The 12806-nt window shown below is 40.9% G+C and overlaps 1 protein-coding gene across 2 annotated transcripts; it reads left to right on the top strand.

Moving 5' to 3' along the window:
* Positions 1-64: 64 nt before the first annotated feature.
* Positions 65-10115, top strand: zdhhc6 (zDHHC palmitoyltransferase 6). Of its 2 annotated transcripts, none has more exons than XM_079492636.1 (11): positions 65-212; positions 1237-1782; positions 1983-2074; positions 2910-3069; positions 4292-4450; positions 5049-5102; positions 6055-6222; positions 7267-7308; positions 7911-8059; positions 8705-8751; positions 9114-10115. In XM_079492636.1, exons 2-11 carry the CDS (start codon positions 1516-1518, stop codon positions 9218-9220), a joined length of 1245 nt encoding a protein of 414 aa, XP_079348762.1. In that variant the 5' UTR covers positions 65-212; positions 1237-1515; the 3' UTR covers positions 9221-10115. The 2 variants fall into 2 exon arrangements, with proteins under 2 accessions (XP_079348762.1, XP_079348763.1); XM_079492637.1 differs by lacking the exon at positions 65-212 and adding an exon at positions 219-461.
* The last annotated feature ends 2691 nt before the right edge of the window (positions 10116-12806 follow it).

Genomic DNA, 12806 nt, shown 5'->3' with positions numbered 1-12806 from the left:
GGCTCTTAGCTTAAATTTATATACTCTAGGGGGCTTTTAGCAATATTAATATCGGCCATGTTTTCGCCTCTGCAATCAACAACGTCCTTTCCGGTGTCCCAGCTCCGCCGATAATGTGGTTCCGTAGCTCACGATGCTCAGGATGAGAGAGGTTCCGCTTTTCGTCACCGAGGAGCTGAAAGCAAAAAGCAAGGAAGTGTCCATGCATCCAGGTTGGTTTATTTAAAGTGACAGCTTCGGGATTCATTCGTGAATCTGAACTTGTAGTCGTGCCAGTTGGCTTTTATTTACCTCGCAAGATGTAATACTTTATTCTCAGAATTCAATGGAGCGGTTTGGTCAGAAATCAATTGTTAAATCCATATGAAACTGCCGAGCAAGCTAGCCAGGATTCGCTAACTAGCTTAGCTGCTGTTTTTGCTTGCTGGTGCTGCTGCTGATGATGATCATGGGTGGTGGTGGTGAGTCAACAGGAGACAAAATAAATACTCGACTGATCTGGGTTTGATAGTCCAAGCGCCTCTTCTATGTTATGTATATGGATAGATTGCTACCATCTACACATAACCCTGGTCTGTGCAGTGCTAATGGTCTGAATGTACATGAGGATTCTTTAGCTGGAATCTGTCTCGACACAGTATAGTAAAGTGCTCCAGACAGTTCCATTAAAAAGTTCGTAACGGTCACATAAGTGTAATCCACATTGACGTCGCGGTTAGCGCTGTCAGCCTTAATATATTTCTAGGATTAGTGTTACAGTAGCAGCCAGCCCAATAGTAGCCAATGTTGTATGGGAAGGGGGTCTGGTTGGTCGGATTCTTTTCAGTAAGGATAATGTTTATGACGGGAAGTTAGGGTGGCTATATTTAAGCAAAACAAAACCTATTGTTTACCATACACCTTATTATGCTGTTGTTATATTGTAACTGTGATACTAAGGTAAATATAATAAACTGCTTTGTTATGACCTGATTTAATAGGCCACTGTCTGAACACATGTCATCAGCGTGACACATTAGGAATCATTTTGATATCTGCCTAATACCGAATCCGATGCATTTTGAAACCTTAAAATTAAAAAATGAGCGAAAAAAATAGCCGATCTACAAGCTGAGCTTGTATATCGGCTATGAAGTATGTGTAGTGGCCCTTCTGGACACGTAATTTTCGGCCAATACTAATATCATCATGACACTTATATCATGCTCTGTTCTCCTTTGCTTGTTGGTCTCTTAGATGGGGATCGTGCAGCGGTCACAGGGATAGTGCACCCCCAGGATTAGCGAGAGAGGATGCTACTTTTCACCACCGCAAAGAACAGTGGGACACGGAACGCCTCTATGACTCACAGCCCAGCCAGTCGCTGGGTGTTCAGAAGACGAGAGAGAAGATGTGCAACGCCTGCGTTGACTGTGCGAGCAGATAGCAGTGGAAGAGAGTAGTCAAAACGGTGTCATTACATTTCAGGAACTCGCCAAATAAAATACTAACCTTGTAAAAGGGGGGAAAAAAGCAATGAATTTCCTGTCAGCCATTGTGACTTTTGAGAACCTCCATGAGGTGCGGAGGTTGTGCCACTGGGGTCCGGTGATAGCGCTGTCTGTCATTGCGGTATGTTCCACCATGGCCATTCTAGATTCCATCATATGGTACTGGCCCCTGGACACTACGGGAGGAAGCATTAACTTCATTATGCTCATCAACTGGACCGTCCTCATCCTCTATAACTACTTCAATGCCATGTTCGTCGGACCCGGGTACATCCCTCTAGGATGGAAACCAGTAAGGCTCTCTCCTTGGAAAGAGATAACTTTTTGTTAGCATTAAGGCTGAGTTATACTATACCTGAAAATAGCTGACAATGACAACACATTGTGCACATGTATGTCTGCTGAAAATAATCTTGATTCTTGAACTGTAGGGTGCTTGTCGAAGGGACTATTCATATTTCAGACATTTGACTTGTTTCTTTCGCTCAACAGGAGAACCAACAAGAATTACAATACCTCCAGTTCTGCAGAGTGTGTCAAGGCTTCAAGTCTCCCAGGTCCCACCACTGTCGCAAGTGTAACAGGTAGATCAAACAAACGGGAAGCGAGGAACGCAGGCGTTGTTGCCTGGATCAACGACAGGTCTCCTCCAGGTCTGCTCAAGAGCGGCGCAACAACGCAAGCGTAAAAAAAAAGCGAAACAGTATCCAGGTCTGGTGAGTCGCGGGCGTGTGCACGAAACAAGCACGTGCGCAACAAATTCACGGGACCGCGCTCACATAAATACGCTTGCGTTGTCGCACCGCGACACTGCTCCCCAGTGCTCCGTGCAAAAACGCAGGTCTCATTGAAAATTATTAAATTAACGCTTCATGTTTGAAAGGCCCTTTAGGATGGATTAATGTTGACAAAATTCATCATGATTCACTAATTTCCTACTAACAAATGCTAATAATTAGTTGGTGTATGAGAAGAATGAAGAAAATATCCACTTACAATATGAATGTAACTGCCGTAGAGAGAAAATATAAGCATAAAATCGTGGTCAGGTGGGAAAAAAATCCAAGAGCAGATTATTAACCCTGGTGTCCCTATTTTGGATACATTTAAGAAAAATACAAATTTCTCTACAAGTAATTATATACTGTAATTATATACTGTATATACCGGTCGGCGGTTTGAATCCCGGCTCCTCCTGTCTACATGTCGAAGTGTCCTTGGGCAAGACACTGAACCCCAAATTGTTCCCGATGTGCTGGTTGGTACCTTGCATGGTTTCCGCCGCAATCGGTGTATGAATGGGTGAATGTAGTGCACAATCTATGTAAAGCGCCTTGGATAAAGGCGCTATATAAATGCACCATTTACCATTTAATGCTTCATATAAACAGCGTATTCCTCGCCTTTTTCCTGTCTTAGATGTGTGATGAAGATGGACCATCACTGCCCCTGGATCAACAACTGCTGCGGTCACCAGAATCACGCCTACTTCACCAGCTTTCTGCTGCTCGCTCCGATGGGCTGCTCCCACGGCGCCTTCATCTTCATCATGACCATGTACACACAGCTGTATGAGAGGGTCAGTAGAAAAAGACACATACCCACATAATCTATACGTATTGATATTCTATATTGTTGTGTCGTTGATTTTGTGACATTATTTTGTCCAGTTGAATGTTTAATGGACCACAATGGAAGCAAGCCTCTGGCTTTTTCATCCATTTGGCGTGTTTTTAACTGATTGTACTGCAAGTCTATACAGTATTCAATCAATTGATCTCTCTCACATAAACACACAGGCTAGAATTAGAATGAAAGACAGAACCTGTGTTCACGTGGCTCCTTTCAGGACGGTGTGTTGATGTGCAACAGTTGATTAACTTGATTTGTTACTTTTGAACCCCACTTTGGAGAGTTCAGAGTCTATGGGGACCGTTTACAAAAGACAGACTATAGACAGGTTTCTACTTGCGTACTTGCTACATGATTTTGCACTTGTAAGTCATTGAGGATAAGCCTAAATTGTAAAATGAAAAGTTGCGTGTCCTGGCTGTCACTTGCTTGGCAATCCTCATTAGATCTGAATCGGTACTTGTGATGATGTAACGGATGTGGATGGCCTAATTTATGCCTAGTGGTTTGCTAGCCATAAACTAGGCCACCCAGTCACCATTGTAGTGTTTACTACGAAATACTAAAAATGGTAAGTTTTCAGATTTTTTTTTAAAGGTTTTTCCAAAAGTTAAGTTTTTGTGTGTGCATTATCTGAAATTACCAATAAGTAATAACTTGTGATTTTATGTTTGGTCATTGTGGATAATGCTTTTCTAGGTGGCTTGCAGGCTTCTCTCGAGGTACAGTTTCTAGCCCCGCTGGAGTTGTTTGAAATTTAACATTGGATGTGCAAAGCCATTTGTCTATTCTATTTATATTTGTCTGATGTATGAAATACTGCATGGATACTTGACCAAACACCAATTATAACAACTTTGTGCATATGTTAAGTATAAACCAAGTCTGAAATTAGAGTAATTGCCTGTGTCAGCCCTGATCATACTGTAGTCATACATTACATTTATTGTGGTTTTCACTTTTCAGAGATTGGATGTTTTGAAGTGTTCTCTTTTCTATTTTGAGATGTGTGTAATGTGTATAACTTTGCAGAATCGTGTATGTACTAATATTTTGCTACAAAATGCTTCATCTTAAATCAATAGTGTTTTTATTGTATCAAATCTAATCATGGCTTATAGGCCTGATTGCAAACAGACTGTACAACCTGCTTGATTTGCTTCCACCAGATCTCCTTTGGCTGGAGCACTGTGAAGATAGACATGAGCGCTGTGCGGCGTTTCCAGCCTCTCATGCCATTCAGTGTACCCGCCTTTGCTGCCACGCTCTTTGCCTTAGGCTTGGCACTGGGTACCACCATCGCCGTTGGCATGCTGTTCTTCATACAGGTAAGCCTCTGTGGCCTCATTTACACTGCCAGCCAAATCCAGCCTGAATCAGATCTGAGCCACATCCAGATTGGAATCTGATTTGTTTAAATGAGTCATGTGACCATTTAAACCAATGAGATTTCAATCCTGATGTGGCACAGATCTGATCCAGGCTAGATTTGTCTGGCAGTGTAAATGAGGCCTAAAAGACCTCAGGCAGATTCTAAAAGATCGTCTAAATCCAGTTTTCTGTAAAAGTTTGTTTGTCAGTGTTTCTCAAACCTTATATTACCTTATACCCTCAACATTATATGTATTTGGCCGCGGAGCCCCATCTGAAAATATGTTGTTCAAGGCGGGACACCCAAAAGTAAAGAGTTTAGTTTTTAAAAAATCATGATGTTTTTTCAAAGATAGCAGATACACGGATGCTTTCCCGGTTTTAATGGGTTAAGCTGTGTGCACTGTGGAACCTATGATATTAAAAAATATATTCACTCCAAATGGGTATACCTTGCAGAGGAAAACTGCAATTCATTGGTAAAATGAATGTTTTATTTTATTTAGTAGGAAAGTTGCTTTGGATAATTCTTTTTAATCAGACTCTCCTCCACAGATGAAAGTCATTATTCGTAACAAGACCTCGATCGAAGCCTGGATTGAGGAAAAGGTGAGTTCCCCATGAGAACCTGAGAACCTGCTGAATCATGCAGACACATATCTGCTTAATCCCTGTATTCATAGTTGACAGGAGTCCCCCAGGGCTCTATATCTGGCATCCTTACTTTTCCCCTCTACACCAAATCTCTGTAGAAATGTAAAATAGATAGTCTTTTTAAACTATTTGTGCACGACACAATTATTATTAAAAAAAATACAAAACAGCACTCGTGAAATTCCATACTGGATGGCAACTTCCCTTCCACCATTTGCTTTCCTTCTTATTAACAAATGTCCTGTGTCTTCCCTGTACTCTTTGTTCCTCCCTCCTCTCATGCCCCCTCCGTCTTTCCCTTCTGTCTACAAGTTCTGAGTCGCGACGACTGATTTCAGTCATTTGGATTCCACAGAATGGAAGTATGTTAAGCAGCGAAAATAGCCGATCTACAACCTCTCAATGCATCGCAGACTGAAACGCATTGAAAGCTTGTAGATCGGCTATTTTTGCTTGTAGACAGGCTATTTTTGGTTATTGATTTAAGGTTAGAGCATTTGATGTGGTCAAACTAGCAAAATGTTCAGAAGCATCTTCCATAAAATCTTAATAGTCTTGAATATTTCATATAAAAGCAAAAGTTTTAAAAAAACACTAAAGGTGGTTGCACACCGGCCGCGTTTTTCGGAAAACCGATGGAGAAACGCCGCTAAAAATCCGAATTCGCATCCGATTCGCGCCCGGTGTGTGGAGACCTTTACTGTGATTTCTTCACCTTCAGTATGTAGAACAGCAGGAGCAATATCTGATATTAGCCTCCCCCAACACTGTGTGTGTGTGTGTAGGGGGGGGGCTCATTTCACACTGTTTCACAAATCGCACATTAGGACTCTCATATTGGGTCATACAAACGTTTACAGGCCTTCGAGATTTGATTTATCTTTAATCCATGCGTCTCGTCCCGCAGGCCAAAGATAGAATCCAGTACTACCAAACAGGGGAGGAGTTTATCTTCCCGTACGACCTGGGCAGCCGCTGGGAGAACATCAAGCAAGTCTTCACCTGGTCGGGGACGCCCAGAGGGGACGGCAAGTCGTGGCCTGTCCACCCCAAGTGTCACCAGCACACCTTAACCGTAGGTTGACTTTTATGTGGCCTGGGTTTGGATCTGGAGCACAAACTATTTGCCTTTTTTTTTACTATTTTGAAAAACATTTTAAAATTGTTCAACTAGCTGATCTACATCGACACGTGGTGAGCTTGTAGATTAGCTATTTGAACCATTTTAAAAGGTTTTTCAAAATAGTAAAAAATGACAAATAAGTTTAGGGATAAGGGGTAAGGGGTGGCGCAAGATTTAGCCATAAATGTCTACACTGATAAACTTGAATTCAACTTTAGTTTAATGTGGTCTGATTATACAGTGTGGGATTATACTACGTTTGTGGTGCCCACCCTTGTGGACAAGGCAATTTGAATATAAAATGTAACTTATCCGAAATTATTATTATTATATTATATTAGAAAACAATGGATGCACAATGTTGAGATTTTAGACGACCGTCATTTTGATCAATACCATCAATATGTTTGGTTTCAGTGCAGCATGAGGTATTTGTGTTTCCACCAGTGGGGTTCACCTATTCTGTAAGTGCGATGCATTATTAATAGTGCCCGTCCCGATTAATAAATGAACACTGCTGTTTCTTTCCATGGGCGTGTCTCGAACCAGGCAATAGTTCACGGTCAGATAGTGAATCGCATGCTCTGTGTTCTAAGTATAGAGGGTATGCGTGTGACATTCATCATCATACCCGGCAGTTATGTGGCAACGCCTACTGGGTGGCAAAACTTTCTGGCCTATCTGATTGCGTTAAACGATGTTAAACTCACTTTGCCACACGATTTGCCACTCGATTTGCCATTCACTTTACACACAACACTTTCAAAATAGTAACCCAGGGTGCCCACTTTTTACATTCTTTTTTTTTTTACATATGTTTTTTTTTATAAAAACCAAAAAAGAAAAAAAAAAGACGTCCACAGACGTCTTGGGCACGACATAGCAGGATTTCCCAGGACGTCTGTGGACGTCTTGGGCACACAAATTGTTAATGCTGATCTCTGTGATCTGTCTTTACAATGCTATTTACTGAACATGTTGTTTCCCTCCGAGCAGATTGAACAACTGAAGCAGAAAGCTGACAAGCGAGTTAGAAGTGTAAGTAACTGCTGTGTTTGTACTGTACCACACGAGGGCAGTGCTGAGTAGAGTTCAGTGGAAGTGTGGGAAGCTTTGTATATAAGTGTGTATATTGTGAAAATACTTTTATATAGAACCTGTGTAATTTAGCAGTGAAAGAATATTAAAATGCAGCTATTAGGTATTATAGTTACTTATAGCTGCATTTTAATATTATTTGGCTCCTACATATTTGTATGTATTTTTTCATATAATTTCATCTTATGTTTTTCTTGTGCAGTACGCAGTAGTATTGGTAAATACTTTGATTAGATATTATGTTCATTGTACTATTTTTAACAAAATATATCTTCTATAAATAATCCTAAAATAGCTACTTAAAAAATAAAACAAGACAATACTGTATGGAATGCAAGGCTACACGATAAAATCTGTTATGGCCACTGATATGTAACCTTATTTTTTTAAGGAACATATCTATAATCATGTGTTGATGTCCATTTCGCCCATTTTATACTGTATTTTTTTCATTAAAACCTATCATTTACATTAGTTGGATTAACCGTTGCAACCCTAGAGCAGTAGAATAAGCAGGTGTTTGTGTTTTGGGACTTCACCAGCAGGTCCAGTACCGTGCGGTGGAGGACTACAATGGAGCCTGTTGTCCCGTCAGTAAGGGTATCCACACGTTCTTTAGGACCCCCTGCACAGAGGAGCCCAGGATCCCACTCTGCAAGGGGGACACCATCCTGGCCACGCGAGGAACCAAGTAAGTCCACTAGAGGAGACCATGGAGTGTGTGTGTGTGTGTGTGTGTGTGTGTGTGTGTGTGTGTGTGTGTGTGTGTGTGTGTGTGTGTGTGTGTGTGTGTGTGTGTGTGTGTGTGTGTGTGTGTGTGTGTGTGTGTGTGTGTGTGTGTGTGTGTGTGTGTGTGTGTGTGTGTGTGTGTGTGTGTGTGTGTGTGTGTGTGTGTGTGTTGTTATTTACCCCCCTCCCCAGGTATTAAAAATGTTGTCCAGGTAGCTCAGTCGGAAGATCTCTCGCCTTTGGACCATAAGTTCTATCCTGGCCACCGCCAACTCGGCGTATGAGTAGCACGGCGTTGGGTGCGGCAAGTTGTGTGGGAAGTACTGGGGGGTGATGGTAGGTGTGGTACTGATGCTCCACCTCAGCAATCCATCTCCCAGGGGTCTAGTGCATTGTAACGGGGATAGCTGATAAATAGAAAAGACATCTCCTAGTATCGGGACTGGTTGGCTTTTTTCTTGCAATGAATCATCACAGAACCAATTTTAAAGAAGTACGGGATGATTATAAGAAATGTGTTGATAGGTCTGAAATATTTAGAATGATTTTGTGTCCGTATGACAGCGAGCTAATTGCTGCTTTTCTTTGCTGCTTTTCTCCCCTGCAGATGGTGGATGTACGGAGATAAAGTTTTGACTGATGATCAAACTACAGGTATAAACTGAATAATGAGATCAAATAAGAAGATTTTTTTTGTTTTAATTCCTAATTTATTATGCACATTTTTAAACAATTGACAATTGGTTCATAGCGATTTTTCGGTTCATAAACGTTTTCATGAAAGATCAGGAATGTTTGGATTGGAGTTATTACATACTCTACAGTACATATTTGATGTGTGACTATTAAAATCTTTAACTTATCCTGAACTCTATATCATAACATTTATATCATAACATTAAGTGGAGTGTAGGTGGGTATTTTATTGAATTTCACCTGAAACTGCATGGTACTGATACAAACTTCCATGAATGAAAAGACTTGACTTGTCTTTTCTCTGTTTTTCTGGTCATCAGCTGGGGAGCGGATAAGAGGATGGTTCCCAAGGAGATGTGTGGAGAAGTGCCATTACGACACAGCTGCTAATGAATCAGCCATTACCAGCGACAAGAAAATAGATTAATAGATTTCAGACAGGCTTCACATGGACCAGGGGAGTTAAACCAAACCAAAACCATTACCTTAGAGCTTAGAGTGACGACTGCGCCAGAGGTTGACCTCTCCAGAAGCTGTCCTTCATTCAACCTCACTCCTTCACGTTTTACCTTCAATGTATGACTATTTATTGGAGAATTCCTCATGCAACCCAACTTCATGTGTCGACTCACACTGGTTATCACAACATTAACCAGAAAGTAAATAGTAGGCTTGAGCGGCTTATTGTCCGTATCAGCTGAGCAACGAGGACGTCTATCCCCTTTACAATGTCAGGAAGATGGATAGCTGAGGTGGAGCAGCCATACCTACCCATCAGCTCCCAGTACTTAACTAACATTAGTTAACCCAAGCCGTGCCTGTCAGCCGCTGAGTTGGCGGTGCCCGGGATCAAACCCAGAACCTTACGATTCAAAGGTGAGCGATCTACCCAAACACATTAACCAGCTCACTGCTTCATAAGACAGACTAAAGTGTACCGTATGGCACAACCTGTGATCTTAGCACTACTAATGCCTATAACCCTACTGATGGCCTGGCAGGGGAACGTGGGTTTGGTATCACTCCCCTGATGACGTGTGAAACCCCAGCAAAGAGTCTTAATTCCTAGGAGCTGCCACAAGGCTTTTTATGTGACTTAATTTTTATTGGATGACTTTTTACTTGAATGCGTCGTTTTTACTTGTGTTGATGTCCATTTCGCTGATTATTATGCAATGCCTCTGCCCAATGAGGGCTTCGTCATGCAACTCTTTGTACAGTACAAAGACAACAACATTTGGGTTTTCTTTTTGTTATTTTTGTAAAAACAGAATGTCGCCCTCAAATGATATGAAGATTAAAAACCAATCCTATCATATTAAGCACCGTTTGATTTATTTAACAATCGTAATGGATTGTTTCATTTTTAGTGTCGATGACTTTAGTGCCTTGTGCCTTCCATTCACTACACATATTCCCATTATTACCATAATAGACTGTATATAGACAAATTCAGAAACGGGTCTCATGGTCGCAGCTTACGTATTCCCTGTAGGCGGACTCGACGTAGCTGCAGGGTTTAAACCCTCACCAGGCGCATCTCTTCTACTACAGTGAATGGTAGAGTGACTGATGTTAGTCTGCCTCAAACGTTACTCTTTTACCTGCTTTTTACTAACGCTAACATTACAAAGATGCCCAGAACATCGAGATGAACCTGTGTAGTTTATATCCACCGCGGTAGCTGAGACCAGAGCCATTGAGTAATGGTTGAGACGAAGCAGTGAAAGGTCCTGAAACATACATAACGTCAGTCTTACCCAATATCCAATCTTTCTGTTTTATGAACACAAGGCTGCCGTACTTTATACCTCATACTTTAAATGCTTAGTATGAGGTTTATTCACTGTAGTAGAAGAGATGCGCCTGGTGAGGGTTTAAACCCCGCAGCTACGTCGAGTCCGCCTACAGGAAATACGTAAGCTGCGACCATGAGACCCGTTTTTGAATTCGTCTATAGCCTGGTAAACCCCTACACCCCCTTGAAAACATTTCATTCATAAAATGAAATCTTTTTTCAAGGGGAGGGGTTTACCAGGCTATAATATATATGCACTAATGGCACTATATCATATCAAAGTCATGTATTTAGATGACTTTGACTTGTCAATGAGAGGTCATACCCTTGATTGCAAAGTGATCCCACAATGTGCAGTCATACATAGTGTTGTAGCTGGTAGCAGCAATGGGTTTGGACTGGAGAAGGTGAAGAAAGTGATGTCCATTTTTACACTCTTAAGTAAGGTCCATTTTTACACTCTTGAGTAACGACTTGAACGAACACTGGCGAAATAAAAAAATAGACAATATACAAGCTTTACATACTTGTAGATTGGCTATTTTCACTATTTCTGAAAAATAAATTAGGGAAAAAGGGATTACAGTAAGTGGCTAAATTAATGACTAGCTGCTATGTTCTACAATCTACATAATACTACCGCCCCCTTTTTGGCCATTGTTGGCATACCCATGAATAAAACCTGAAAACTAGTAACCTGAAGTTTGGGATTAACCTTTAGAGATTATGAAAATCATGGCACCAAAATCTGCATCATATCAAATCACAATTGTTCATATAAAATGTTATTTAGGCCATACTTTTTATATTAACTATTAGTCCCATTTTAATGATCAGTCTCACTTGGTGGCCATACTAACACAGAATATTAAATTAGATGCATTTGGTTCATAAATGATGTCTACATGTTTGAAAATCTACTGGTGGTGACAAGAACCCTCACTCACTCATGCAAAGTTTCAAAGACCACTCCATTGAATTCCAGTATAAAATAAAAGTTATGAAAAGTATAATATTGATAATATGCTAAGCAATATTCAGGGATTTACTTTGTTGGCCTGCTTGCAGTGTGAAGTGCTGTGCATATGATATTTGGTGCTGATATAGCCCCAAGGACACACACACACACACACACACACACACACTCGAAAGGTCAAAAAAACAGGATGGGTAGCCTACCCACTACCCAGGGCTGTGTGACGACAAGTCTTGTCAAATATATAGTTGGGAAGATACTGGCCCATCTAGCTTAGCCTCGGAAACCCAGACGTTTTTATTTCAGACTGAACTTAACTTAAGGTGACATTAGATGTCATGTTAAATAGTAAATGGTGCATTTATATAGATTTAACATGACGTTATGGCCGGTTTGGGGAACAAATGAAGGGAAATGTGAGAGTTTTAAGAGAAGTGACAGATTTTATTAACAAAAATGGAATAAAAAAAAATGCAGTTTCCAACAAACAATAATGCAGGGAAACATACTACCAAACTTAATGCAAGGCAAAGAAAGAAATCACACCCGTGTGAAGCGAGGGGCGCTCTTAAATCATCATACATCATCTCATCCTGTTTGTGTTTACACAAACACTCAAAAATGGCCATTCAATGCCAATGGCATTCAATGTTTTTACGCAAACCCTCAAAGCTGGACATAGGAGGGGATAGCGCCCCTCTAAAATAAACCAAATAGCTGTTGAGGACAGAAGAGAAAGACCATTGTGTAGGGTGGATCTTCATACCGTTTGGGACGCTGGCCAGGAGCCTGCAATGTCCCTGATGTGCCATCCACCTCCAGCCAGGAATCATCAAACACTGCAAGACAAAGCAGACATACCCACACGCTGGCAAAGGCTGTAGGGCCATCACAATAAATTTAAAAAAATAGCAAATGCAAAATATATTCTGGGATTTAATCCCTTGGCCTATACTGGAAGCATGCATGCAAACTGCTCTTGTGCAAGTAATCTCATCATGGTTCAATTTTATTTGTCAGCAATACCAATTAATTAAGTGTGTTAAATATGATCTGTGTTCAAAACTAAACTGCATAACATTTATATCAAAACTAACATAGGTGCATGACTATGACACATTCACTATCAACATACAGCAGTCTAATTTGATCATCGTCACAGTGGGCTTATTCTCAGACTATTCAAAGCATTTTTCCCCTCTGTGTGGATCCGCTGGTGTCTATTCAAAACACCTAACT

This window comes from Electrona antarctica, assembly GCF_951216825.1.
Source record: "Electrona antarctica genome assembly, chromosome: 22".
In the NCBI taxonomy this organism is placed as follows: domain Eukaryota; kingdom Metazoa; phylum Chordata; class Actinopteri; order Myctophiformes; family Myctophidae; genus Electrona; species Electrona antarctica.
The sequence above is the reverse complement of the archived record's forward strand: the minus strand, read 5'-3'. Positions and strand labels throughout refer to the sequence as shown.

Bases quoted from the DNA above. Each gene is read 5' to 3' on its own strand.
- zdhhc6 (XM_079492636.1), top strand. From the start codon at position 1,516: ATGAATTTCCTGTCAGCCATTGTGACTTTTGAGAACCTCCATGAGGTG. The intron at 1,783-1,982 runs GTAAGGCTCTCT...TTCGCTCAACAG, and splicing joins TCCCTCTAGGATGGAAACCA to GAGAACCAACAAGAATTACA. The intron at 5,103-6,054 runs GTGAGTTCCCCA...CTCGTCCCGCAG, and splicing joins AAGCCTGGATTGAGGAAAAG to GCCAAAGATAGAATCCAGTA.